Below are 12,334 nucleotides of genomic sequence, written 5' to 3' on the forward strand. Positions count from 1 at the left end.
TTTCACCATCAGAGGCTGTCAAGACCAGTACGTTGTACATAAAAGTACTACACGCTACTCAAGATCTGTTCAAGTTTTAATACAGTAAATCTAAAGCAAGCAGAGAAAATAGAAAAGGCTCCCGATCTGTACATGCCAGCCAGTTAGCACAAATGCAAAATTCCTCTCAAAAGAATAACTTTAAAGAGAAGGGAAATTCTGTCACAATATCTTATACACAACCACATACATCTACTCCTCAAAATGCTTGTTCGATCGAAACAAATGAATACATAGAATGCAATATTGAATCTAGACGGGTGCACCAAAAAGCAGTGCAATCGCAAACAATTAAAATCATTTAAAATTCATCATTTGTTTTTAAAACTTAGTTTATATGTGGGATATCTCCTCCCATTAGACGTAAATTCTAGTACAGCAAGATATTTGTCCATCTTGTTCCTGTCTGTATTATCTGCATGTGAAACACAGGGGCAGAAATAATAAATGCATATATATATATATATATATATATATCCAAAAACCAGGAAATTCCATTACTAAGGCATAGAAAATTTATTAAGTTAAATATTTACTATGCCAAGAAGTTTTAAGGGCTGGAATCTTGCATCCACAAATTTGTCCCTGTTTTTCCATGAAGATGCTATTTTTGCAGCCCTCATTAACTCTATCCCAGATAGAGTCCCAGCTTCGTGGGACAACTACATATTGATCCCTCTCCAGCAGAACTTTATCACAAACTCAAACTTCTTCCCCGCTCCACAAGCCGTTCCCGCCCTTTCTCATCCCAGCGCTTACCCGGCTGCTTCTCAGTACCCTCACCCGACGACACCTCTGGCCCATGTTCTGCCTCCCTACTGGCCGCCGACGGGAATTTTCCTTCCCCCCAGATCACCAGCAGCAGGTACCGATCCATCTCCTCAGAGATCACCCCCCAATTTTAGGTATCGGCTCCCACATCCAAACAGACGCGCGCTATGACGCACTTCCTGTTCCCTTCATTTAGGTCGGCTGGAAATTGTGTCCTCCGTCGGGTTTCCGCAGTTTTCCAGCAAACGAGTTATTTTCGGGAGTTACTCACTAAATAACTGCATTATCTGCTCCTTTCATGACGAAATTGCTGCCGTGGGGAAGACTGGAGGAAACTCGAGGAAGAGGGAGAAGCCGACAAGTGCTGGACGGGTTAGGAACTGTCCTGCTTGGATGTTAGCGTTTCCCGCCGGGCCAGTAAGGCTGCGTCACCCGGCTTGGCTACTAAGAGAAGGACTGACAGTCTTGCTAGTGGGGAAACATGTCTAGTTTCTCTAGGGCGCCCCAGGTGAGCTCGGACTCTTATGGCTTGATGGGGTTCATTATACTGGCAGAAGGAGAGCGTTGGTTCCGGCAGATTAAGTAGTGAAGCTGGGGCGACAGGGAAGCCGAGACCCTCGGCTAAGGTGCCTTGGGAAAGCACAAGAGGGTCGTCAGTCTGGCAAGCACTTAATGTCGTTCGTTTGTTACTCTTTTCAATCTGCCCTTTTTTTGGGGAGTGGGGCGGGGGAAAGAGGATTAGGAGAGCAGGTCGGAGAGGTAATAAGGTGGATCACATAGGACACTGTAGGCCGTTGTAATATTTTGGTTTTTTACTGAGTAAAATGGGGACTTTGGAGGGTTTGACCCAAGGAGTAACGTGATCTGACCTGGTGTCAAAAGGAGCACTCTGACTGCTGGGTTGAGAATAGACTGTTCAGAAATAGAGGTTAGTAGAGGACAGAAGCAAAGAATATGTTTGGAGGGTATTACAGTAATCCAGGCGAGACGTGATGGTGCAGAGACCACGCTGGAAATCCTGTGGAGTGTATTGAAAGCGGTCAGGTTTTGTTTGAAGGTGGAGTCAATAGGACTTCCTGAAGATTGAATATAGGCCAACAGCAAAAGAAGAAACAAGGATTACCCCAAGGATTTTTGGTTTGTACAACTGGAGGGTGTGTCATCAACTGAGATAGGGAAGGCTGAGATTGAACCAGGTTTCAGGTGGAAGAATAGGAGTTAGTTTGGGTTATATGGGTCTAAGATGACTCTAACCCAGTGCCGTTCCAAGTGTGGTTCCTTCCGTGGACTGTTTGTTGCCTGTCTGTGATGAGATAAATACAGGAAGTAAAATAAAACTTTTAAAAACTTTTTTAGCAATTTGATATCGTCCAGCATTTGTATTTTTTTCATTAAAGTTTTTTGGTTTTTTTTTTCTGTCAAAGTATCAAACTATTTGTCTACAATGGATGGGGACAAAAACTGGCCTTTTTCTTATATGTAGATTAGTTTGAGGTTGTGATAAGTAAATTTAAAATAAAACCAGCTAGCCTCGTTTTATTTTTCCGGCATTGTTTAGCCTCTTGTGTATATGCATAGCGAAAGCATCTGGTGGAGATCTTTCTGGCCTAGAATTTTTAAGAATTTGAATACATTGATGACGACTGTAAAAACAATGGTCTATTCCTGAGGTAACCTAAAGATAACTATTTGAGGCAACTTTTTAAAGTTGAAATTTATTCCACATCATCCATCTGTACTTTCCCGACTACACTGTTCTATTTTCCTCTCCCCAGGAACTGAACTTCCGAATCGTCTTCAGTTTCCAATTGGCCACTCAGCTTTCAATATAATGTACCTACTAATCTATAAATGTTTTTGAAGACCTTCATAAACAGCTTCTACTTTCCTACAAGCTTCTCATTACCCCTCCAGATTCTATTATGTGTTATACAAAAAAAAAAAAAAGGTCATAATGTAAAGGGAAATATATCTTTGGGATATTTATAGCAAAACATAAGTCATATTGCTAACAGGAAACCAGGCAGGAATAATTACTGTGTTTGTCTTTGCAGAATGATTAGAAAAAAAAAAACCCTTTTCCAGAAATAGAAATGAAAACAAAAATTCTTTAGCAATAGAGTTATTTTTCAAAGAAATTGACATTAATTGTAGAAAACATGTGATATTATATAATTAATTTAATTACTGTATTTCCATTTTAATGACAATTATCTTTATTTTTTCCTCTTTTTTTTTTTTTTTTTTTTCCAAGCAATGGGCCACTTTTGCTAGAATATGGTATCTCTTAGATGGGAAAATGCAGCCACCTGGCAAACTTGCCGCTATGGCATCAATAAGACTTCAGGGATTACATAAACCTGTGTACCATGCACTGAGTAAGTATTATTTTAGACATGTCATTAACCACTGTAGTTTTCATGCCGGAGTAGAATCTTGGTGAAGTTTGACAGGGCTGAGTTTAAGGACCCTTTTTATTTTTCCTGAGGATCCTGTATTCCATTCTTGCTGAAACCATATGGGCGCCCTAAACTGAATTTGGCTTATTAACAGGAAAACTATATGGATCAGTTTACCCGGAACAAGCATATTTTATGCCACTGCCCAGCAAAATTATTAATAGCCCTTCTTTTAACACTCAGAAATAACCTGAATTGCCCCATGACTTAAACTTTCACTTTTATATGTGTCCTTTCACATGATGACGTGCATATGAAGAGTTTTTAAGGGAAATAATTTTGTCCTCTCTTCTAAAAAAATCATTTCCCCTAGAAAAATATATGGTGCTAGCTAGGTATGGGAAGCTTATTTTCACTAATAAGATTAATAGACTTGCTTTTCTGTATCCTTTTTCCAAAATAAAAAGTTGTTTTCATTTTAGAAGATTTCTGCTTACAGATAGTTTTTGATAGACCTCATTTACCCCAGCACTTCATGGCCAGATCCAGATGTCAGTTTTTAGTCCTCATACCGGTTGACTTGTCAACAGCATTTGCTGCAATTGATCACATTTTTATTTAGCTTTTATTGTGCAATATATTAAACATACAAAGATGTGTATATAAAAATATGTGATATTTTATAGGAAATTATCCATAGTAACAATTATAATGGTGAAATGAATACACTCAGCATTGGTTTGTTTCCAGTTTTTTTGCCATTATGTTATATTACATTAATGTTGCTATCAATATTCTTGTGCCATTTTCCTAGTACACATGGAAGAATTTTTCCAAGGTATGCCCAAAGGACAGGAATTACTGGGTTTTAAGGTGCATAGAAATTATTGAGTCTTTATCATGCCAGTAGCATGCAAGAGTTTCCATTACTCCTCATCTTCAATAACACTTGATATGTTCATTCTTCTTAATTTTGACTATTCCGATAGATGTAAAATGCTTGCTTTGTGATTTCAATTTGCATTTTCCTGATGACAAATACGGCTGGCTGAGTATCTTTTCATTTATTGGCATTTATAGCTTCCTCTTCTGTGAAATGTCTGTGCATGTCTTTTGCAAATTCTTCCACTGAGTTGTTTGTCCTTTGCTTTTTTCTTACTTTTTTTATAAAAGGTTTCAAACTATCAGAAAAGGTCAAAGAATAGTACAATGAATTTCTTTATACTCTCCACCTAAATACAGTTGTTAACATTTTATCATATATTTTTTATTAAACCATTTGAAACTACGTTGCAGATGCCATTATAATTCACCCAAAATACTTCAGCGTACATCTCCTAAAAATAAAGATACTCTCTATGTAACCAAAATGCCATTGACACACGTAAGAAAATAAACAGTACTTTAATTAGATGGTCTAATGTTCAGTGCATTTTTAAATTTCTCTGGTTGTCCCAAGTATGTTTCTAATAGCTATTATTTTTTTGAACCAGGATGCAACCTAGGTTTATGTATTGCCTTTGGTTGTTATGCTCCTTTAGTCTCTTAATCTAGAATAATCCTTCTTTTATTTTCTTCTCAAGCTTTTGAGGAGTCCAGGCTAATTTTCATCTAGAGAACTTTCTTCTTGAAACACATTCTTCACTTGTTTCCCTGGATTCACTTGTTTCCCTGTTTCTTCTCCCTTTCTTAGTACCCTTGGCTATCCTCAGCTTTCTAAACTCTCCAATGCTCTTCTCACCAAAAATTGGAAGTGCCTCAGGGCCCAATCCTTGAAGTGCCTAAGGCCCCATGCTTTAGATGATTGCATTATGTCTCATGTATCTAAAAATCATCTATATGTTAATGCCTCCCAAATTTAAATCTCCAGTTTTGACCCCTTCCCTGTATCCTAGACTCACATATACAAATTTCTATTAAGCAAATTTTTCTGGTGTCTAGTAAACATCTCCAATGAATAAGTCCATTTGGAGATGTCTTGCTTCTTGTCTACTTCACCCAAAACAACCTGTTCCTTCCCAGTTTTCCATCTCAATTAATAGCATCACTATTCTTTTTGTTGCTCTGGTTTGAAGGCATTGTCTTATCTGCAACTCCTCTTTGTTCAACCAAAAAAATAAAAAATAAAACATATATATACACACACACACACATATTTAAAAATATATTAGAAAAAAGTATATCTGAACTCTGGCACCTCTCATCATCTCTCCCTCTACTCTGATTTTAAACTGCTGTACTCTATCCTGTTTTATTCCAAAAACTGTCTCACTGTGATCTCTTGTCTTCTGCCATTGCTTTCATGTAATTTTTTCTCCATAGGTCAACTACAGTTATCTTCTCCAAATGAAATTTCTGTGTGTCCTACAAGAACTTAAATAATATGGTCCCTGTTAACTTTCTGACTTTCTTTCCTTTATTTATTTATTTACTATTTAATTAATTATTTATGTCAATCCACTCAGGCCTGTGCTGTTCCATTAACTTGCCTGCCAAGCACATTTTTGCCTTATGCCCTTTTTTTTTTTTTTTGAGACAGAGTCTCACTTTGTTGCCCAGGCTAGAGTGCAGTGACCCGATCTTGGCGCACTGCAACCTCTGCCTCCTGGATTCAAGCATTTCTCCTGCCTCAGCCTCCCGAGAAGCTGGGATTACAGGCATATGCTACCACACCCAACTAAGTTTGTATTTTTAGTAGAGACGGGGTTTCACCATGTTGCCAGGCTGGTGTCGAACTCCTGACTGCAAGTGATCCATCCACCTTGGCCTCCAAAAGTGCTGAGATTACAGGCGTGAGCCACCACACCCAGCCCTTAGGCCCTTTTCACACTCTGTTCCCTCTGCCTAGATATTCTTTACCAGATATCTGCATAGCTTATTTCTTCACATATTTCAGATTTCTGCTCAGGCATTTATATTCAGAGAGAGGCCTTCCCTGATTCCTCTGCTCACCCTTTCACTCTGTATACCTTTTCCTTGCTTTAAAAAAAAAATAGTGTTCATGTATCACCTGAAATGTTATGTAAGTATCTGTTTATTATCTACCTTCCTTCACTAGACTAAGTTCCCAGAGCACAAAAAATGTTGCCTATTTTGTACACAGCTGTGTCCCTAGTACCTGTAATAGTGCTTGACACATAATTGGAATGTAAGAAATGTTTGTTAAGTGAATGCGCTTGCATTTATGAATTCCAGTTGTGAAAATGAAGAAAATACTTTTAGTCAGGGCTCTGGCGTTGAAGCTAAGTCAGATTTTTGGATCTGTGGAGCTAAGAGGAAGGGTATTCCAAATGATTTGATTTGGGCAAGAGCAAAGATGTATGCTGCTCTAACCTTTTTTCTCTACCTAATGAAAATTTCAGTGAGATCAAAATAAACCCACACTCTGAAATCTGTGAGTATATAATATGAATCTGAGGTTTTGTCTTGTTAATCTTTGTTTTTCAAGCACCCCCCAGTACAATGTCTGGCCCATCATAGATGCTTGCCAGAAATCGTTTGTGGAATGACACTTTCAAACAGATGTTTTGTGAGTAGTCAGTTCTTGTTCCCTGTAGTTATCCTGTGAACACTGGGTTAGTGAATACGGAACCATTGCTTCTGGGAGAGATACGGAGTTAGATTCCTCTGAACCTCTGGTCACAGCATTTTCATCAACCAATCAGTACATAACTTTGTTTTATGTGTGTTTCTGTTTAAAGACATCTTAACACTGAACTTGTGACCAACAGCAGTATAACAAGCTTATCTAACACACATATTATCTCTATAAGGCAATAACACAGCCTTCTTACATTTAGGAACACTAAATGCACTCAGTATACCAAGCTTGGGGGATATTTTAAACAGTGAAATCACTAAGAAAAGTCCACAGATGCCAGAAACTAGCACTACATAGAAAATGAAAAGGATGCTTGTTTATTTTATGAAAGGTGAAAGAAGGCAGAGCATCGCGTTATTCAGCCTCAGATGGGAACATGTGCATCAAATAACACAAATTTATTTCCACTCTGAGCATGTCCATCAATGACTGCAAAAGCACTATGAGTATTGATTTTTGGGTAACAAATTTTAACAAGTAGGCAAATTTGTAAATATGGAATCTATGAATAATGAGGTCAACTGTATTTTGAAAGTAAAAAGTGATCAGGAGACCTACACTTTAACTTATAAATCTCTTTACTTTAAAAATCTTTTTTGGCAGACCAGAAAAATAGAGAATTACCAATTCATATAGTTGTTTAATTCCTTAGAACTTTAGATATTTTGTTTAACCACCTCATCTCTTCATTGACAGTCAAGTAAACTAAAATCAGGATTTCATTGCTATTCAGCTATATTATAGTACAACTGGGACTAGAACTTAGGCACCTGTTTCTCATGTAGGAAATTCCCCATTCCACTTCACTCTGGTGATACTTAACCACTTGTATTGAGTATTCCTGCTGCTTTTTTCCTTAGCAATGGTATCGGCAGATAATAAATGAGATCTCTTAGGTTGTCTCTGCAGAAATGCAAATAATACAAAATTTGAAGAAAAGTGCAATTAGTAGCAGTCACCTAATTTCCATCTCCAAATATAGCACTATCTGTCCACTCAAAGTTCTGCTTCCTTATTACCAGGTCGTCACTGCAAAAGTGTACCTTAGATATGGATGAATAGGCATTCTGCTAGGATACCAGAAGAGCTGTTGTGGCTGCCTGTTAGGTTTCTGTGAAAGTAGAAACTTATTTTTAAAGACTGAATTGCATTTTTGTTTCACTATGTGTTTTGAGACAGGGTCTTACTCTGCCACTCAGGCTGCAGTGCAATGGAGCCATCACAGCTCACTGCAACCTCCACCTTCTGAGCCTCCCAGGTAGCTGGGACTATAGGCGTGCACCATCATATCCAGCTAAGTTTTTTGTAGTTTTTGTAGAGACGGGGTTTCACAATGTTGCACAAGCTGGTCTTAAACTCCTGAACTCAAGCGATCCACTCACCTCAGCCTCACAAAGTGCTGGAATTACACATATGAGCCACCTTGCCTGGGCATGTTTCGCTGTATTTAATATGTAATATATTAGCAAAACTTCTTGTGTCCACAAGATGTCACTAAAATCAAAACTTAAATTGCAAGCAATTTTCAATTTATAAATATGTTGTGTTTTAAGAGTTCATTCTAACATTTAGTGGTTTAATAAACATTTATTGAGCAGATATTATGAGCTCATAATCACTATAAATATATTTTTTTGAAAATTGACCTACAGTTAATAATATTACAAATGATGATCATTGTTCTAGGAATGATTATAAAAATTAACAAATAATGTATCCAAACATAATGTATACAATATTTAAACTACCTTATTTGTGAAATGGATGTTTGTGAAGTGTTGTGGAAATTGACTTTTCATTATAAGATTATTTTTTATGGAAAATGTGGGTTAAGGTGGAAAGGATGTGGAGCTAGTAAAGGAATCCCTCCTTCTAATTAGAGCTGCCCTCTTGAATTTGGGACTTGGGAACTTTCTGAACATGTTTCTGATAAATGAAAAGAAAGGTTATGTGTGGTGATTAGTGGAGTATGACTTATTCTTTATGAGGATTCTACTCCTTTCACTGCCAACTGATTAATTCATTGAGGAGGACTATAGGAGTATTTAAAGGGAGCAGAGGAAAACCTTTCTTTAGCTTTGCTAAAATTAGATTATGTTAAAATATTTCTGTTCTGCATTGAATGAAATAAAAGTTGCACTCAGTTTATAAAGATTAATGTTATGAATGCTAACATACCAAACAATTCAGCAGAGATCAGATTTATGATCTAAATCTAATCTGTAGTATTCTGCCTTGTAAGTTTATGATTCTCTTCTTAAAGTTGCTTAGCTAACATATTTTTCTCTTACTATTCAGTTAAATGTATAAATGTAATTGAAATGTTAATATCACAGCATTTTAATTTTGCAATCTAAATTGTACATTTATACTTCACCTCACTCCTAGAATATCATCCTACAGAGCACTGAAGTAGATTTTTGCTTCAGGTTATATCTAGAATACGTATCTCCTTTGGAAGTGACTATATCGATATTGTCAATAAATTAAACAGTATGCCTTGTTCGTGTTACAGTATCTATACATTCAGCAGATTTTATGGTAACCTATATGATCATTCATCACCTTGGCTGTGCACAAGTTCAGGGATGCCAAAAATAACACTGAAGTAGCCATTGGGACATTTGTCCTTCCAAACTTAGAAACAAACATAAAGGCCAAAGCCAAACTTTGTTGTTTATCACTAATTCAGAATAGCTATTTTTCAAACATTTCTCAAACTAAATCTTCAAGGAAACCCAATAAATAAAAGCAGTACTGTCCTAGTTGAAGGAAGAAGAACCTAGATCCTTGTGCCTTGAGTCACCTTTTAGAAGCCTAAGACTGAATCACCTGCACTTTAAAAACCACTATGCTAAAGCAAACAGCTTGTAAGGAAGGATTCAACCCTATAAAGGGGAAAAAAACAAGCTACAGACTGGAAGAAAATATTTGCAAACTACATCATCAACAAAAGTCATATGTAAAATATATAAAGAACTTTCAAAACTCAACAGTAAAATCAAACAATCTAATTAGACTATGGGCAGAATACATGAACAGATGGCAGATAAGTACATGAAAAGATGTTCAATATAAGTAGCCATTAGGGAAATGCAAATTAAAACCACAGCGAGATAATACTACACAACTATCAAAATAGCTAATATAAAAAATAGTGACAAGTGCTGATGAGGATGCATAGAAACTGGATTACTGATGCATTGCTGGTAGAAATGTAACATGGTACAGCAACTCTGGAAAAGAATATGGCAGTTTCTTCTAAAACTAAACATGAGCTTACTATATAGCACAGCAGTTTCATTTCTCTTGGACATTATCCCAGAGAAGTGAAAATTAAGTTGATGAAAAACCTGTACCAATTAATAATCCCTCCACTCTATTACTCTTTATCCTCCCATGTTCATCAGCTCCTGGCATATTGCATATTCATTTATTTGTTTGTTTATTATCTGGCTTTTCCACTAGAGCATAAGATTTATTAACAAGAATTTCTCTGTAAGGAACTTAAATTTACAAGCAAAAAACCACCCCATTAAAAAGTGAGCAAAGGACATACATAAAGAGACACTTTTCAAAAGAAGACATACATACAGTCAACAAGCAAATGAAAAAATGCCCATATCGCTAATGATTAGAGAAATGTAAGTCAAAACCACAATGAGATACCATCTCACACCAGTCAGAATGGCTATCACTAAAAGGTCAAAAAATAATAGACGTTGGCAAGGCCAAGGAGAAAAGGCCATGCTTATACACTGCTGGTGGGAGTGCAAATTAGTTCAGTCATTCTAGAAAGCAATTAGGTGATTTCTGAAAGAACTTAAAGCATGTACAGTTCATTTTAGCACTATTCATAATAGCAAAGATATGGCATCAACGTAAGTGTCCATCAGTGGTAGACTGGATAAAGAAAATGTGGTACATATACACCATAGAACACTGTAGAGTCATTAAAAAATGAGATCATGTCCTTTGCAGCAACATGGATGGAGCTGGAGGCCATTATCCTAAGTAAACTAACACAGGAACAGAAAACCAAATACTGCATGTTCTCACTTATAAGTGGGAGTTAAACATTGGGTACTCATGGGCACAAAGGGAACAATAGACAACTACTTGAGGGTGGAGAGTGGGAGGAGGGTGAGGATCAAAAAACTACCTATTGGGTACTCTGCTTATTGCCTCGGTGACAAAATAATCTGTATATTCAACCCCCCGACATGCAGTTTACCTGTATAACACACCTGTACATTTACCCCTGAACCTAAAATAAAAGTTTAAAAAAATAAAAAGAAGTTTTTCAGTTACATTCATTGCTATATCCCCAGCATCAAGAATGATACATGGCATTAGTAAGTATGTAATACATAGCAAGTGGATTTGTTCATCAATGGAAAAGGGTTATAAAGTAAATTTTAAAAGAGCTGGAGACTCCCAGCAAGCAAATTGGTGTCTCTATCTGAATCTGCCCTTGCATAGAATCTGAATATTTCAAACATGGTTAAAAACGAACACTAGGGATTTTCATAAACACTTACTGTGTCTGGCAACTCTATATGAGGGATCTATAATTAAAGAGTCTGCAGCAGGGATCTAGGACCAAAAAAATTATACAAATGCTAGAACAAAGTAGAGTTCGTTATTTCAGTTGCAAAAACTGCAATTACTTTTGCACCAACCTAAATAGCATGGCTTACTTGGCACAGACAGTAGTGTTGGAAAAACTGGTAAATAAGGCTACAAAAAGTTATCCTATACTCTAGGTCTCCTTGAATCCCTAACCAAGGAGTTGATACATGGGGAAGTACAAAGATGGCAAATAACTGTAACCTGTCAGTGGTTTGCTGAGAAGGACTTCTGAGATCTTAGAATTTAGCAGAAAAGAATACGTAATTGATTAGTGAGTGATATCATTGCCTCCTTATGGCATTATAACTACCACTTTTTGCCATCTGGTTGTAGTAGACATGTAAGATCTGCCTTTGAAGTTTTACTAGAGTTGTATTTGAAGCTTAACTTTACCACTTATTAGACATATCATTTTAGCTGAGTTGTTTAACCTCTGACTCTGTTTTCTCATTAAACATTATTAAATAGTAAAAAGTGGCAGGCAGAGGGAGTACATTAGCTTTACCCAACACGATAGTTGTGAGACTTTGAGTGTTAAAAGTGACTATAAAATGCCTAGCTCAGTGCTTTGAAAGTAGAAGATATTGAATAAATATTACTTCCTTTCCTCCCAGGCAATTTTGAGGAAAAATTATGACTTAATTCTGGCTTAAGGGAGAAGATGGGCCAAAACATTGAGGCGGTATAGGACTAAGAGGTGCCCCTGATGGTGTAACCTACCTGAGACTTTAGGTTTTGTGACATGAAGCTGTTGAGTTTTCACTTTGTCTGAATTAGTTTGAATGTATTTGGCCATTTAATTTAGCACCTAGTGTTATACTGATGAGTCAGATAAAGTTAGAAGTTTAAGATTAGAATTTTTATAAATAAACTCACAATTCCTATTTCTAAA

General features: G+C 36.7%; 2 protein-coding genes across 2 annotated transcripts in view; one reads left to right on the forward strand and one right to left on the reverse strand.

Moving 5' to 3' along the window:
- MTBP (MDM2 binding protein) overlaps nucleotides 1–1,209 on the reverse strand; it is a 78,569-nt gene extending 77,360 nt beyond the window's left edge. The window contains exon 1 of the mRNA XM_050801630.1: nucleotides 799–1,209. Within this exon, the coding sequence (XP_050657587.1) occupies nucleotides 799–916 (118 nt within the window). The 5' untranslated portion in view covers nucleotides 917–1,209. The remainder of the gene's footprint in view (nucleotides 1–798) is intronic.
- The window catches only part of MRPL13 (mitochondrial ribosomal protein L13), a 205,760-nt gene that overhangs the window by 154,797 nt on the left and 38,629 nt on the right, over nucleotides 1–12,334 (forward strand). Inside the window, exons 2-3 of the mRNA XM_050801633.1 lie at nucleotides 1,236–1,318; nucleotides 3,065–3,188. Coding sequence (XP_050657590.1) covers nucleotides 1,292–1,318; nucleotides 3,065–3,188 — 151 coding nt within the window. The 5' untranslated portion in view covers nucleotides 1,236–1,291. The remainder of the gene's footprint in view (nucleotides 1–1,235; nucleotides 1,319–3,064; nucleotides 3,189–12,334) is intronic.

Source organism: Macaca thibetana, chromosome 8 (assembly GCF_024542745.1).
Source record: "Macaca thibetana thibetana isolate TM-01 chromosome 8, ASM2454274v1, whole genome shotgun sequence".
NCBI lineage: Eukaryota > Metazoa > Chordata > Mammalia > Primates > Cercopithecidae > Macaca > Macaca thibetana.